At 51.8% G+C, this 17,054-nt stretch overlaps 1 protein-coding gene across 1 annotated transcript in view; it reads left to right on the forward strand.

Moving 5' to 3' along the window:
* The first annotated feature begins 1,058 nt into the window (after nucleotides 1-1,058).
* PRCC (proline rich mitotic checkpoint control factor) overlaps nucleotides 1,059-17,054 on the forward strand; it is a 30,714-nt gene continuing 14,718 nt past the window's right edge. The window contains exons 1-2 of the mRNA XM_062192524.1: nucleotides 1,059-1,875; nucleotides 16,956-17,003. Coding sequence (XP_062048508.1) covers nucleotides 1,408-1,875; nucleotides 16,956-17,003 — 516 coding nt within the window. The 5' untranslated portion in view covers nucleotides 1,059-1,407. The remainder of the gene's footprint in view (nucleotides 1,876-16,955; nucleotides 17,004-17,054) is intronic.

Genomic DNA, 17,054 nt, shown 5'->3' on the forward strand with positions numbered 1-17,054 from the left:
CGCCCACACAGGGGTGGATTAGCTTGTAAAAGACGGCAGGGCTCTCAGCCCCGGGCAGGCAGGAAGGGGCAAAAATGGAGAAACAAGAGGACACAAAATCACCAGGGAACAAGGAAGGCGAGCTGCTGGGCAGATGGCCCCAGGCAGACATGAATGCCCACACACATGGATGGACAAGGAGGCCAGCGCAGCGGCAAATACCACCGGGACACACCCCGGGCATGGCAGACAGCACTCACGGACACCCGGGGAGGCAGAGGCCACCTGCTGACGGACCTGCGGGGCACAGGCCGAGAGGGACGGACGCGGGTGATTCCTTAGAACCGTGCCGAGTCCTGTCCCTTTGGGGCGCTGAGCTGAGGAGCGGGAATCAGCCCCTAGCACCTGGCTCCCAGGGCGCTGCCATCTTTCCGTCTCGCTGGTTGCAGCCGGGGAGGGGGTGGCCAGGCCCAGGCTCCAGGGTGTGGTGAGATCCTGGATGCATCCTAGTCATGGCAAAGGAGGTCGCCTCCTTCCTATTACGCCACAGTTATTTCGGCTATCTGACATGTTTATTATTAGGTCTGCAGCCTCGCTTTCTTTCTGGCGACCTGCAGCTCAGTTTCGTACAGACGCCTCGGATCCTGGCTTTTTATGTTTTTTTTTTTTTTTTTTTTCCTAACTCCCAGTCTCAGCGGACTTAGGAGCTCCATCAGTTCACTTACAGATCACTTTCCCTTTAAGCTATTTACACCCACGCCCCCTTTCCTCCCCCCGACCCACATCCAATCCTCCACCTTCCCAGACTCCCTCTCTTTGCGACATCACTTGGAGTTTGTAAGCACACCACATATCCCATAAGGCTTAGCGCCCAGGGGCCTACCCTAGTGAACTACAAGTACCGAAATGCTCTCCTACAAGTCTCCATAATTACCGCGGTTGCCGATGGGGCTGGTAGTCACCTAGGACTTACCATGTAAACAACAAAACTACTCAACCCACAAGTCCCTGCGCCAGAGGCGGGTTTCCCTTCTGTCTTTTTGCGCGCCCCTTAATCCTTTCTCGGACTCCAATTCCCGCCTTGCCTTGCGCTGAGATCCCTGTGGTGGAGAATGGGGCTGTTTCCAAAGTGTTCTCTGGGAGTGGTAGTTCTTATATTGGTGCGCCGAGGAGGAGGCGGAGTGACTCGGCGGCCATTAGCTGTGTGTAGTTGCCCGGGACTAGGAGCTTAAGTGAAGAGGGAAGAATTACTCGGTGGAAATCAACCGTGGCCATGGGCTTTTGCCGGGGCTAAACCTAGAGTTCAGAGCAAACGGGCTTTTTGGTTTCCCGCCCTGCCGAGTAGCGGGGCCTACTAGGCCTCCGGGCATCCCCGGTCTCAAGTAGGCCTCGTCTGCCGGCAAGGGCGCCCCAAAGGCGGGAGGCGCCATGTCGCTGGTTGCTTACGCCAGCAGCGATGAGAGTGAGCCGGATGAGGCTGAGCCGGAGCCAGAGGAAGAGGAGGCAGAGGCCCCTGCATCTGGGCCCGCTTTAGGGGGCTTGTTCGCTTCTCTCCCTGCACCTAAGGGTCCGGCCTTGCTGCCCCCGCCCCCCCAGATGCTGGCCCCAGCCTTCCCCCCGCCGCTGTTGCTGCCCCCGCCCGCCGGAGACCCCAGGCTCCAGCCTCCTCCCCCCTTGCCCTTCGGCCTGGGCGGCTTCCCCCCACCTCCAGGCGTGAGCCCTGCAGAAGCGGCGGGAGTCGGGGAGGGGCTGGGGTTGGGGGCGCCCTCGCCCCGAGGCCCTGGCCTCAGTCTGCCCGCCCCTGTCGGCGGTGCCGGGCCCACCCTGGGGCTTCCCAAGCCAAAGAAGAGGACGGAGCCCGTGAAGATCGCGGCGCCGGAGCTGCACCAGGGGGATGTGAGTATCGGGGAGGGCGCCCCGGACCGTCCGGCCAGGCGGCGTTTGGCTGTGGCTCGGACTTGAACGCCGCCGTCGGTTGAGGGCCGCTGGAATCCGACGACGACGGGATGGAGTCGAAGTCTGTTCACTTGCTAGGGAGCTGGGATGTTTGGTCCGTGCGGGCCCCTCGCGCCCCTTGTCATCCTCACCTGGCGCCGACGACGGGTCCAGGCCTCTGGTCCCGCGTCTTCACCCCAGGCTGGGTCTTGACAGAATGCCATGTGGCACCACCTGAAGCGGTGACAGGAGGCCCGGCTCCTGGGCCCTTGGCCAACCTTTTCCTTTACCTCTGATCTTAACAAGCATCCGTCAGGGCCGGGAGGAAAAGGGTAGGATGCCTGGCCTCTGTTTTTGGGGCGGAGTTAGAGAAGAAGTCCAGCATTTATTTGTTGGGTGCAGATCACTTGCCGTCCGGTGAATCCGGGAGATAAGGCCGGAGCCTCAGAAACAGCGGTGCGGCAGCCAGTGGCTCCCCTGTCGAGGGGAGAGTGGAGAGGTGGGCCTGCCTGCGCCTCAGACCCGATGCCTCCGTCTCGCCCAGCCTAGGTGGATTAGCGCACGTGAACCCTACCTCTAGAAGAGGCAGCCCAGCTCATGTCATTTCTGTGTGTCGGAGCCCAGAAATACTGCACACCTGCGCTGTGAGGGCTGTGGGATGAGGGGACTTTCAGGTTTCCCAGGAGAAGTGGCTCACCTTTGTCACTGAGCGAAGTTTCCTGCTGTTGTCTTTGCTTTCCGTTGCCCTCTCAACTCTGCTGGGGCAGTTTCCATTTTCTCACACTGGCGCTGCTGTTTCTTTCTCCAGATAACCCTAGCGTTTTCTCCCTCCCCTCACTCAACCTTGGGTTAAAAGACTGTTCTCAGTGGGGACTTCCTGAGCCTTACCTATTTATTGATTTTTATTTAAAATTTTTGTTTAGTTTTATTCAAAAGGCAGAGAGATTGATTTTCTATCCTCTGGTTCCTTCCCCAAATGCACACAACTGCCAGGGCTGGGCCAGGTTGAAGCCAGGAACCTGGAACTCCATCCAGGACACCCGTGTGGTGGTGGGGACCCAAGCATTGGAGCCGTCACTTGGCACCTCCCGGAGTATACAGCAAATCTGGAAGCTGGAATCAGAAGCAGAACCAGGATGCAAACCCAGGCATTCCGCTGAGGGGTGCAGGCTTTGTGAGCTGGTCTCAACCTGTACCAGATATGCCTACCCATTTATGTAAATACAGCTTCTTATCACCTGCCGCTTCGCATCCCGCTAAATAAATATTGCTCATTTTTTCCCATGGCGCCCACACCAGCTCACATACCATATATGTAATTTTTTGCTTCACTTATTTTTAAAAAGGCGTATTTATTGGCAGAGTTACAGAGAGGCAGAGGCAGACAGAAAGGTCTTCCATCCGCTGGTTCACTCCCCAGTTGGCTGCAAGGGCTGGAGCTGGGTCGATCTGAAGCCAGGAGCCAGGAGCTTCTTCCAGGTCTCCTACGTGGGTGCAGGAGTCCAAGGACTGGGCCATCATTAACTGTTTTCCTAGGCCACAGCAGAGAGCTGGATCAGAAGTAGAACAGCTGGGTCTCAAACCAGCGCCCACATGGGATGCCAGCACCGCAGGTGGCGGCTTTACCTGCTATGCCACAGCGCCGGCCCCTGAACTTCACTTCTTCTATAGTATACAAACTCTTGGAAGGTAGGAGTTTTTTTGTTTTCTGTTGTTTTAATTCAGAGGCAAAGAGTGAGCCCCCATCCACCGGTTCACTCCTCAAGTGCCTGCAGTGACTTCGAGTGGACTGTGCCAAAGATGGGATCCCAAACTCGCTCCTGGTCCCCCAGGTGAATGCGGGAACTCATGTACTTGAGCCGTCACTGCTGCCTCCCGGGGTGTGCGTCAGCAGGACGCTGGAGCTGGAAACCAGAGATGGGCTTCTCACCAGACACTGCTGATATGGTTGCGGGATTGACTGTTAACTGCCGGGCCAAAAACTTACCCCTCCCCCCACCACCACCTTTTTAAAAAAATTCTTTATTTTTAAAATAAGTTATTTTTTGAAGATTTATTTATTTATTTGAAAGAGTTACACAGAGAGAGGAAAGGCAGGAAAGGCAGAGAGAGAGAGGTCTTCCATCTGATGCTTCACTCCCCAATTGGCTGCAACGGCCGGAATTGCGCCGATCCGAAGCCAGGAGCCAGGAGCTTCTTCCGGGTCTTCTTCTTGGGTGCAGGGGCCCAAGGACTTGGGCCATCTTCTACTGCTTTCCGAGGCCACAGCCGAGAGCTGGATTGGAAGTGGAGCAGCCAGTCTCGAACCAGCACCCACATGGGATGTTGGCACTGCAGGCCAGGGCATTAACCTGCTGTGCCATAGTGCTGCTCCCCACCCCCCTTTTATTTTTTAAATTCTTTGTTGTATCCCTGGTGGTTAAAATCGTGCGTGGCACATGCTAAGTATTCTATAGATATTTTTTGATTGAATGACTGAAATGAATATGAATTCTTCATGGAGGGAGGTTCTAGAATCTCCCTCCTTATATTGTTTCTTCCATATCATTTCTCTTCTCTGAGTCTATCATTTTAAAGTCTTGGATCCAAAATAAAGCCTTCTGTTGTGCCACTGAAACTCACCTCAGCCTTGATAGAGCCTGAGACAAAGGCCCCTGGGGATGGGCGAAGCCGCTTGCTGTGCGATGCCACCATCCCACAAGTGCTGGTTGGAGTCCCAGCTGCTCCACTTCTGATCCAGCTCCCTGCTAATGTGCCTGGGAAAGCGGTGGAAGATGGCCCAAGTATTTGGGACCCTGCAACCACATGGGAGATCCGGATGGAGTTCCAGCCTCCTGGTTTTAGCCTGACCCAGCTCCAGCTGTTGTGACCATTTGGGGAGCGAACTAGTGGATGGATGACCTTGTGTGTGTGTGTGTGTGTGTGTCTTTCTCTAGCTCTGCCCTTCAAGTAAGTAAATGCATCTTACTTATTTTTTTTTTTAAAGAAAGAAATGTCCCTGGCATTTTGCTTATTCTCCTTGTTCTTTTTTCCTAGGCTTTGTATCTACCAAATTCTGATATGTGGGGTAGGTGACTTTAGCAAAAAAAAAAAAAAAAAATTTTTTTTTGTTTTATTTATTTGAAAGGCAGAGTGACCAAGAAAGAAGATGAGACAGAGAGAGAGATCTTCTACCCACTGGCTCACTCTGCAAATGCTGCACTGGCCAGAGCTGGGCCAGGCCCAAGTCGGCCTGGAGCTCCGTCTGTATCTCCCATGTGGGTGACAGGGACCCAAGCACTTGGACCATCTTTCACGGCATTCCCAGGCCATTCCCAGGAGCTGGACCAGGAGTGGAACAGCTGGGATTCGAACTGGTGCCCGTATGGGATGCTGGCATTGCAGGCAGCAGCTTTACCCGCTTCGTCACAATGTAGGCCCCAGGTTATAGAGTACTCTATTTTTAAGATTCATTTATTTTATTTGATAATTAGAGAGAGAGACGGAGACAGATCTTCCATCCACTGATTGACTTTCCAAATGGCCGCATTGGCCAGAATTGGGCCAGTCCGAAGCCAGGAGTGAGGAGCTGCTTCCTGGTCTCCCACATGGGTGCAGAGACCCAAGTACTTGGGTTGGGGCTGGCATAGGAGGTTAAGCCTTCGCCTGCAGTGCCAGCATCCCATATGGGTGCTGGTTCTAGTCTTGGCTGCTCCACATCTTATCTAGCTCCCTGCTAATAAACCTGGGAAAACAGTGGAGGATGGACCAAGTGCTTGGGCCCCTGCACCCATGTGGGAAACCTGGAAGAATCTTCTGGCTCCTGGCTTCAGCCTGGCCCAGGCCTGGCTGTTATAGCTAGTTAGAGAGTGAACCAGTGGATGGAAGGTTGTCTCTCTGTGTCTTCCTCTCTGTATCTCTGCCTTTCAAATAAGTAAATAAATAAATATATATATATATTAAAAAAAAAAAAAGGTACTTGGGCCATCCTCTGCTGCTTTCCCAAGCATGTTAACAGGGAGCTGGATCCGAAGTGGAGCAGCCGGGACTGGAATGGCGCCCATATGGGATACTGGCACTGCAGGCAGCTGCTTTACCTGCTATGCCACAGCGCTGGCCCCAGGTTGTAGAATATTCTGTGTAGGTTGGCTGAGGCAGCAGCAGACTGAGGACTTCTAACTCATTTTTCCTTTGTCGGTGTAATTCACTGAGTGTCTGAGGTGTGCTGTGACATGGCTGGTGAGATTAAATCAAGTCCTAGCCCTCAGATAGTTGAGCTCTTCACTTTTGTTTGGTTCAAGTTGGTGTTTTTGTTGCCTTTACACCTAATTCCTGGGGTAAGGCAGCCTAAGAATGTTCTAGAAAGTCGCGTGGGCAACGTTCGTCTTTGAAAGAGCTGCCCCTCAGGTTCTCAGCTCTGTGTCTTGTACTTAATTTGCCCTCAGTGCACAGTGAAGGGATGAATCAGCTTTTCTTATATCATTTCCTTTTGGAATCTGGTGCTGAAATATAAGTAAGTGATTCTGAACTGTTTTTCTTTTTTTAAAGGTTTATTTATTTACTTGAAAGAGTTACACAGAGAGAGGAGAGGCAAAGAGAGAGAGAAAGAGGTCTTCCATCCGGTGGTTCACTCCCCAATTGGCCGCAACGGCTGGAACTGCGCTGATCCGAAGCTAGGAGCTTCTTCCAGGTCTCCCACTCTGGTGCAGGGGCCCAAGGACTTGGGCCATCCTCTACTGCTTTCTCAGGCCATAGCAGAGAGCTGGATCGGAAGTGGAGCAGCTGGGTCTCGAATCAGTGCTCATATGGGATGCCGGCGCTTCAGGCCAGGGCGTTAACCCACTGTGCCAAAGCGCTGGCCCCTTCTTTTTCTTTTTTAGATTGATTTATTTGAAAGGCAGACTGACACACACATACACACACAGATATCTTCCATCCTCTGATTTACTCCCCAGATGGCCACACCAGCCAGGCATGATTCAGGCCCATGCCAGGAGCCTGGAACTCTCTCCGTGTCTCCCACATGGGTGGTGGGGGCCCAGGCACTTGGGCCATGCTCTGCTGCTGTCTCAGGCTTAAGCAGGGAGCTGGATCAGAAAGAGGAGAGCTGGGACTCAGACTGGCGCCCCGGTACAGGAAGTGGACATTGCAGGTGGTGGCTTAACTGCTGCCGCCACACTGGCCCCTAACTCTGCCCTGTTTTCATTCATTCATTTGTTCCGTATTGAGGTGCTTCTCTGTGTGGAGCTCAGGGTGGCCGTGAGCGTGACAGACTCTGCCGAGAAGGAATGGGTAGTCATCTGGGGAGGTAAACAAGGAAAAAGGTTTTAGGTCATGTCAGAGAAGACCACGATACAGCTGGTGCCAGCGGGGCACACCACGGGGGACGCACCCAGTCTGAGGAGGTTGGGAAGCTCCTAGAAGAGGGAGGTGTCAGCGTGGAGGAAGCAGGTGAGTAGGAGGGGCAGGAGAAGGGGCAGAGTGGAGAGGAGCACGTCGTCAGAGGAAGCAGGCTGTACAGACGTGAGGGGAAGATGCTTTGAGGGACTCGAGTGAGAAAGGTGTGGTGGTGAGAAACAGGGCGAGAGAGGGAGGCAGAGGCCGCAGAGAGCGGGCCTTGGATGCCTGGCTGAGGTCTTCCTGCTTCGTTCTGTGGTGGTGGAGGAATTCCCTGATCGCCGAGCGCCGAGCGCCTTGGAGGGAGCAAGACTGAGATGTGTAGCTGCAGTGTGAGAGTTGCTGGGGGCCTAGGTGAGGCAGCAGGGCACGGAGAGACCCAGAGGATTGAGGTCTGTTCAGGAGATGGAAGCCAGGCGGAGGACTGGGTCACGAGTGCAGAGAGCTGTCAAGGTTGACCGCCCCCTCTTCTGGCACAGGTACCAGGGGAGGGTAGTGCAGCCCTTTAGTTAGGGACTGCAGGAGGCAGAGCTGGTTGGGGATGAGCTGGATTTCGTGGGTTGCAGTGTCAGAAGCCAACTGAAGTTAGCCTGAATGGCGACGCGTGGGAAGTACACTGGGAGGGGAGCTGGAGATGGCCTGGGGGCCCACACGCGGCCTGTCTGTGCCTTGGATTCTCTCTGCTGACCTCTGTCTCTCTGCCTTTGTTGCAGGTGCAAGGCTGCCACCCACGCACACCTTCTTGGGTTTTGTTTTCTTCCCTTTAGAGATCAGGCAGACTGAACTACACTGTTAGTACCAATTCTGATCGTCCATGGGAGAGAATTAGATTATTTGGATCTGGGTCAGGGTAGTGTCAGATTCTCGCTGCGGGGGTATTCCATGACCACCTTCCGTGAGCTCCTGTTTGGTGTGGGAAGTTTGGAATGGTCCACAGAGAGGATCAGCACCCTCTGCGTCCCCCTTTGCTTTTCTAGCTGTGACCCATGCCCAGTGGCTGATTTCATGGCTTCAGGAGATGCAGGCCTCTTGAAATTAGGGTGTGGAGAGTGCAGAAAAGTTGGGTTTTGTGGCATTGAATGTGTATTCCAAAGCAGATAGAACTCTTAGGCTGCTCTGGTGTTAGCATTCCCACTATCAGAGTGGTTACTTATCCAGTGGAAAATTCGGAGCTCTGAGGCCGTGACTGCACGAGGTGTTGTCATTCCTCGTAACCAGGTCATTGAGATACCTGCAGGAGAGGCAGGGAAGCTCTGCCTGGGTGGAACGGGCAGGTGAGTGCGGTCGCGTTTGTGAGCTACCTGCTCCGTTTCTGAATGTGTGCTGGGCGCTTGTCCCTAGAAGGACATGGGAGAGCAGAGGTGATTTACCTAGCACCGCACAGCTGGGTCGTAGCAGAGGTGGATTTGGTCTTTGTGCCTCCTGATGAGAGACCGTGGGGCCTGCGTTGTGGCTCAGCAGTTTACTCTGCCCTTGCTATGCTGGCGTCCCATATCAGTGCTGGTTTGAGTCTCGCCTGCTCCGCTTCCGATCTAACTTCCTGTGAATATGCCTGGGAAGGCAGTAGATGATGACCCAAGTGTTTGGGCTCTTGCCACCCATGTGGGAGACCTGGATAGAGTTCCTGGTTCCTGGCTTTGGCCTGGTTCAAACCTATTGCAGCCATTTGGGAAGTAAACCAGTGAATGGAAGATATCTGTCTCTGGCTCTTTCTCTTCCCTCTGTCACTCTGCCTTTCAAATAAATAATAAATAAATATTTTTAAAATATGTGAGAGGTAGAGTTACAGAGAGAGGGAGAGACAGAGGAAGGTCTTTCATCTGCTGGATCATTCCCCAAATGGCTGCAACGGCTGGAGCTGGGTTGATCAGGAGCCAGGAGCTTCTTCCCAATCCCCCACACAAGTGCAGGAGTCCAAACGTTTGGCTCATCTTCTACTGCTTTCCCAGGCCATAGCAGAGAGCTGGATTGGAAGTGGAGCAGCTAGGACTCGAACCTGCGCCCAGATGAGATGCCGGCACTGCAGGCAGCAGCTTTACCCACTGCACCACAGTGCCAGCCCCTAATAAATAAATATTTTTGGAAAGGAAAAGAGAAGGAAGAGCCACAGGCAACCTGATTCAGAAAATGATGTAAACGAAGAGCACAAAAATAGGAGGGAAAACAAATCCTCACCGGTGGTCAGATGTAAGCAGGATGCTGGGGCTGGAGAGTAAAAAGTCGATGAGTTGAGCTAATCAGGGTAATCGTGGTAGTAGTTAAGAGTTGGGAGCCCTGGGGGGAAGGAGTCAGTTGTTGGACCCTTATTTCCTCCTTGGCTCCTGGCCCTGGCAGTGAGTGATTGCTTTTTGGAGAGGGACTCTCAGAACCAGGGCCTGAGAAGATAAGAGGGAGGCTGCCATGGGGAGTGAGGCTCTGATAGATTAGCAGATCCCACTGGACCTGGCTTAATGGAAAATGTCTGTTTCCGTTCTTGCTCAGCAGGCTCGGGGTGTGTGTGTGTCTTGTCACTCCTGGCAGCTGGAATGGAGAGGACAGCAGTGGCCGTTGAGGTTCAGGTGCTTGTGAGGCCAAAAAGAAATGGAATACTTTCTTCTTAAGGACGCAGTCAGTGTGTGCCCCAGAGTCCGTGTGTGCCTGTTCTGACCCCGCACACTCTTTCCGCCCTGAGTGCTCTGCTGTTCTCCCTCTTCTCTCAGCCTGATTGCACGGGCACAGTTGGGTCACCGTTCGCTGATCTGCAGTGCACTCTAAGATTTGACTCCATGGCCGGCGCCGTGGCTTAACAGGCTAATCCTCTGCCTTGTGGCGCCGGCACACCGGGTTCTAGTCCCGGTCGGAGCGCCGGATTCTGTCCCGGTTGCCCCTCTTCCAGGCCAGCTCTCTGCTATGGCCCGGGAAGGCAGTGGAGGATGGCCCAAGTCCTTGGGCCCTGCACCCCATGAGAGACCAGGAGAAGTGCCTGGCTCCTGGCTTCGGATCAGCACGATGCGCCGGCCGTAGCGGCCATTGGAGGGTGAACCAACGGCAAAAAAGAAGACCTTTCTCTCTGTCTCTCTCTCTCACTATCCACTCTGCCTGTCAAAAAAAAAAAAAAAAAAGATTTGACTGCACAACCTCCGTTCAGTATACCCCTAAGTATAGCACATCTTGGTGGTTCCTCAAGAAGTTAACACACGGCTGGGTATCTGGTGTATTGATTAAGACACTGCTTGGCAGAGCTGCCTGTGCTATCAGCCTGGGCTCAGGTCCTGGCTCTGCTCTGGATCCAGCTTCCTGCAGATGCGCACCCTGGGAGGCAGCAGTGATGGCTCAAGTACCTGGGTCCCTGCCACCCACATGGGAGGCCCAGATGGAGTTCCAGGCTCCTGGCCTCAGGCTGTCCCAGTTGGGGAGTGAACTGGGGAGTGAACCAGGGGATGGGAGAAATCTGTTTCTTTCTGTTGCTCTTTCTCTCTCTCTTAAATAAAGTAAGTAGATGCAAATTAAAAGTGAAAGAAAAAACTCAAACAAGGGATGACTATACAATCCACCAGTCTCACCCCTACATGAAAGAATTGGAAGCAGGGACTCAGATACTTGTACACCCATGTTCATAGCAGCACTACTCCCAGCAGCTGAAGGTACCAGCCCCAGTGTTCACCAAGAGGTGAACATGACACATCGCTACACTGAAATATTATTCAGTCTTAAAAAGGATCAAAGTTCTGACACATGCCACAGCGTGGATAGGCCGTGAAGACATTGTGCTCAGTAATGTAAACAAAAGGACAAGTGTGTGTGATGCCACTCATGTGAGGAACCGAACAGGTAAAGGCACGGCGACAGGAAACGTATTCCGTGTTCCGTGTTCTGTGTAGAGGTTACCAGGGGCTAGAAAGAGCGGGGCGAGTTGCTGTTGTGCATGCAGTTTCTTTTGGGATCATGGAAAAAGTTCTAGAAATAGATAGTGGTGATCGCTGCACAACACTGTGAATGTATTTCATGCCGTTGAATGTATACTTCAGAATAGTTTGGGGGGGCTGGTGCTGTGGTGTAGCAGGCTAAGCGTTTATTGTTTGTTTGAGAGGCAGAGTTACAGAGAGAGAGAGAGAGAGAGAGAGAGAGATCTTCCATTTGCTGGTTCACTCTCCAAATGGCCGCAACGGCTGAAGCTGGGCTGATCCAGAGCCAGGAGCTTCTTCCAGGTCTCCCATGTGGGTGCAGGGGCCCAAACACTTGGGCCGTCTTCCACAAGAGCTGGATTAGAGAGGAGTAGCCAGGACATGAACCGGCACCCAAATGGGATGCTGGTGCTGCATGTGGAGTCTTAGCCTACTACTACACAGTGCCGGCTCCAATAAGTAAAAATCTTAAAAAAAAAAAAAAAGAAAAAAAGAAAAGAAAAAAGAATGGTTTGGAAAAAGTGGTTAAAATGGTAAAGGTTGTGGTATGATTTTACCATCATAAATAATTCAAGTTCTCTTTAATGTCTAAATTAAATCCTATATGCTTAGTCTAAACCTGGTTTTTCTAGCCCAGTTCTTTTTTATATGTATTAAAAAAATTTATTTGAAAGGCACAGTTTCAAAGAGAGAGAGCGATATCTTCCATTCTTCCATTCACTGATTCATTCCTCAAAATGGCCACAACAGCTAGGGCAGGAAGCAGAACAGCTAGGACTTGAGCTGTCACTCCGGTATGGGATGCTGGCATTGCAAACAGTGGCTTCGCCCACTGTACCACAATGCTCACCTCATGTTAGTTTTCAGTCAGGCCCCTGCATGCCCAGAACCGTTCTGAGTAACATTAAACCTCTTTCCATAGTGAACCTGTGAGCCCACCTCTTCTAAAGTGGAGCTGGCTGAAGTTACTACAAGGGGCAGGTGGCAAGTCCTGTTTGCCCACCTCCTGTTCCCCTGGCTTCCTCTGGCCACGAGGATCCCTGCTTGTCAGCTTTGAGAAGTAAAGACAGTCCTGCCTCTCCTTCAGAGATGAGTAACAGTGACTTAACAAGAGCTCAGAGCCCAGCACATTCCCGAGTTCCCTGTTTTAGCGCTTGTGTCAGGAGGTCTATCATACTTAGTGTGTGTCATGAGATAGCTTAAAATGGGGTTTGGTAAAGGTATAAAATGCACAGAGAGAAGGATTATTGTGAGTCATCATAGCAGTCCTCCAAATCCAGAAATGAGGGGTGTTCTGAAGTCTCCCTGCAGTGTTTTTTTGTATTCGTGTGTGTGCTGTTCAACTCAGGTTGTCAGTATAATGGAAACAGTCTGCCTGTGACACTTAAAGAAAAATTAAATTTTCTTCCCACAGTTTATCTGGCCTTCAATCCTGTTAGCCATAGGACAGTTTGCTACATTGCACAGTTCTGCTTTTTGTTTGTCACAGGAGCCCACAAATGAAAAATACACACATGCAGTTTTATAAAGATAATCTTAAATTTGGGTAAAATGTGTTTATTATCTGATTGTTGCCCTTGGATCTGTTGCCTAACTTGTTAAATTTTGTTTTTCCAAAAGATTTATTTATTTATTTGTTAGAAAGGCAGAGCAACAGAGAGAGGGAGGGAGAGATAGTGACAGATCTTCCATCTGCTCCTCAGTGGCCACAGTGGCCAGGGTTGGGCCAGCCTGAAGCCAGGAGCCAGGGACTCTATCCAAGTCTCCCACATGGATGGCAGGGGCCCAAGTACTTGGGCCATCTACTGTTGCCTTCCCAGGTGCATTAGCAGGGAGCTGGATTGGAAGTGGAGCCACTGCAACTGGAACCACCACTCTGATATTAGATGGGATGCTGGTGTCGTAGCGGCAGTTAACCCCACTGTACCACAGTGCCAGTTCTGTAACGTGTTAGAATGTAAATGTGCCCCTTTTCACCCAGTGTCTCTACATCACTCATTTTTGCGGGGATGGTGTCCTCTATTAATTCGGGCTCACTTGTGCCTGCTCTGTAACTGTAACATCTTTCACGTGTGCATTCCACCTGTACTGTGACAGCAAGAGCTGTACCTTGTGGAATGCTGTACCCAGCAGGCAAGGAGGCAGCGGTTTTCACCCGTACCTGCTGCCAGATAGATTTGAAAAGCCAGAAAGGGAAGTCAGTGTTGGTGCTGAAATGTGGGGGATAAAGTGCAGCGCACTGGTTCTCAAATGACAAACTCTTGCCTAACGGAGACCGTGCTCCTGGAACCTTTGACTGTCATCTCCTCAGCCTCCATTAGCGCCACTCCTCTGTGCTTCTGTAGTTCCATTCTTTCAGATTTTGACATACGAGATACGCTATTCGTCTTTCTGTGTCTGGCTTATTTCACTTAGCATAATATTTTGCAGGCATCTCTTCGATGTACTGGGTTCACATCTTTTGGGTAAATACTCAGTCGGGGGCTTGCTGAATCATTTGCTAGCTCTGTGCTTAATTTTCCACAGTGACTATACTCATTGAGGGGATGTTTGAACCTGATGTTCTGATCCTTTCCTGCTGTAATCTTTTATTACAGCTGGTTGGATGTTTGTCATTCTTACTGGAGTGCAAGTTCTTTAAGGACAGGTCATGACACACATAGAAAAGCTTTGAAGCACCCTGGGGTAAAGGGTCTGTTGTATCTCTGGAGACTTGGCCCCGGCCTCCAGCTGCCCGGGACACTGGCTGGGAAACTGCGGTGCATAGCATAGTCGCTACGGACCTGGAACCATCTTGCATCCAGTAGGTTCTCAGTAATTATGATTGAATATTATCATAGGAGGGAAAATCAAAAAGGAACATAGGAGATAGGGGAGTCAGTTGCGAAACAGGATTTGAGTTCTTAGAGAATCTAGGAGCGGGCGCTGCAGTTCACTAGGCTAATCCTCTGCCTGCGGCGCCGGCACACCGGGTTCTAGTCCCAGTTGGGGCGCCGGTTCTGTCCCGGTTGCTCCTCTTCCAGTCCAGCTCTCTGCTGTGACCCGGGAGGGCAGTGGAGGATGGCCCAAGTGCTTGGGCCCTGCACCTGCATGGGAGACCAGGAGAAGTACCTGGCTCCTGGCTTCGAATCAGCTAAGCGTGCCGGCCATAGTAGCCACTTGGGAGGTGAACCAATGGAAGGAAGACCTTTCTCTCTGTCTTTCTCTCTTTCTCATGTCTAACTCTGCCTGTCAAAAAAAAAAAAAAAAAAAAAAAAGAATCTAGGATGTGGGGGCCGGTGCTGTTGTGCAGCTGGTTGACGCCCTGGCCTGAAGCACCGGCATCCCATATGGATTCCAGTTCAAGTCTCGGCTGCTCCATTTCCAATCCAGCTCTCTGCTATGGCCTGGGAAAGCAGTGGAGGATGGCCCGGGTCCTTGGGCCCCTGCACCTGCGTGGGAAACTGGAAAGAAGCTCCTGGCTTTGGATCGGCACAGCTCTGGCCATTGTGGCCAATTGGGGATTGAACCATCTGATGGAAGACCTCTCTCTCTCTTTCTCTGCCTCTCCTCTCTGTAACTCTTTCAAATAAATAAATAAATCTTTTAAAAAAGAATCTAGAGGTGAATAGGTGCTTAGATTCCTGCCTAATCACCTATGTCAGAACCTTGGATTTGAGGGTGGGGGACAGCATTGTGGCACAGCTGGTTAAACCATCTTTTGCTACGGAGCCCTGGTTTGAGTTCTAGCTGTTCTGCTTCTGATCCAGCTCCCTACTAGATGTTCCTGGGAAAGCAGCACAGAATGGCCCAAGTGCTTAGTCACTGCAGGCCTGCCCCACCTGGCCCAGCTCCGGCTGCTGTCATCTGGGGAGTGAGCCAGTGAATTCATGACTGTTTCATGTCTCCCTCTCTGCCACTGCCTTTCAAATAAACAAAATAATTTTTTTTTTTTTTTTTAAAGATGTGGGTTGGTGTTGTAGCATAGCAGGTAAAGCTTCCACCTACAACACTGGCATCCTATATGGGTGCCAGTTCTTGTCCTAACTGCTCCACTTCGTCTTCTTCTTCTTCTTTTTTTTAATACTGATTTTATTTATTTGAAAGGCAGAGTTCCAGAGAGAAGTAGACAGAAGAGAGAGAGGTCTTCCATCTGCTGGTTCACTTCCCAGATGGCTAGAATGGCCAGGGCTGAGCCAGGCTGAAGCTAGGAGCCAGGAACTTCACTGGGTCTCTCACATGGGTGACAGGGGCCCAAACACTTGGACCATCTTTCACTGCTTTTTCCAGGTCATTATCAGGGAGCTGGGGTGGAAGTGGAGCAGCTGGGACACGCACTGGCACCACAAACAGTGGTTTTTCCTGTCATGCCACAACACCAGCCCCTGGGGTAATTTTTTAAAAATAATAAAAAGTTTGTCAGCACTTGCTATTCATGTGCTCTTCATCTTTCCCTTTTTTTCTTTTTTAAGATTTATTTTAAGATTTAAGAAAGAGTTATAGAGGGAGGGAGATCTTCCATCCACTGGGTCACTCCCTTGATGGCTGCAAAGGCCAGCGCTGGGCCAGGCTGAAGCCAGGGGCTTCATCTGGGTCTAGGTGGCAGGGGCCCAAACACTTGAGCCATCTTCTGCTGCTTTTTCCAGGCCATTATCAGGGAGCTGGATCGGAAGTGGAGCAGGACATGAACCGGCGCCCAAGAGGGAAGCTGGGCTTGCAGGCGGCGGCTTTACCCTGCTGAATCATAGCGCCGGCCCCTGCATCGCTTTTTTTTTTTTTTTTTTTTTTTTGGACAGGCAGAGTGGATAGTAAGAGAGAGACACAGAGAGAAAGGTCTTTTTGCCGTTGGTTCACCCTCCAATGGCAGCTGCAGCCGGTGCATCTCGCTGATCCGAAGCCAGGAGCCAGGTGCTTCTCCTGGTCTCCCATGCGGGTGCAGGGCCCAAGCACTTGGGCCATCCTCCACTGCCTTCCCGGGCCACAGCAGAGAGCTGGCCTGGAAGAGGGGCAACCGGGATAGAATCCGGTGCCCCAACCGGGACTAGAACCCCGTGTGCCAGCGCCGCAAGGCGGAGGATTAGCCTGTTGAGCCACGGCGCTGGCCCCTGCATCGCTCTTTAACTGAGGATGCTGAGGCACTGTGTTGATACTTCTCAGCTTCACTGCCTCTCTGAGAAGCAGTCACGTTGCACTGGGGACTGCACTGTGACCTCCCGTCTTGCCCAAATCCTCACAGCCATCATTTGCCTGCCTTCTTCCTGAGGGTGGGCAGCTCTGTCTGGCAGACAATAGATCATACTTGGAGAGGGAATGGATTTCTCCAAAGGCTTTGACCTTTAATGCCTCATAGAAGAGTAGTTAACACACCGCTTAATCCCACCGGAGCTCCCCGGCCCTGTGGTTATGTAGTCTGTGTAAGTGGTTTTAAAAGTGAAGCTGAGATTGGGTGAGATTGTGGGCCAAATACCATTCATCTTCCAGCGGACAGATTGATAGAAGAAGAGGGGATGGCCTTTTCTGCCCACCAAGGACCAAATGGGAGGAAATAGTCTTAATTTAACAGAACAGAAATTGACACCAAGAAGGCTGTGCAACAAGTCCTGGGGAGGGGAATGAGGCACTGGGACGGCGAGCACGCCCTAGTCTCCGAAGCTCTTGGCCATCAGGAAGGAAGCCGCGCTGTTTGGCTGCGCCCCTGTGGAGGGGCCGCACAGACAACCCTGATGTTTATAGGGTTTGTGTCACGTGGTTCGTCCGCTGTCCTAAAACAGGGAGGCCTTATTCCATTTCTTTTTCTCTTAGTCAGATTCCGAGGAAGATGAACCCACAAAGAAGAAAATTGTCCTTCAGGTAAGCTTTGTGACCCCCCCCGGGAGCTGGGTCTGGTCTTCCCGCGTTGTT

The sequence above is a fragment of the Lepus europaeus genome, chromosome 5 (genome assembly GCF_033115175.1).
Source record: "Lepus europaeus isolate LE1 chromosome 5, mLepTim1.pri, whole genome shotgun sequence".
Taxonomy (NCBI): Eukaryota; Metazoa; Chordata; class Mammalia; order Lagomorpha; family Leporidae; genus Lepus; species Lepus europaeus.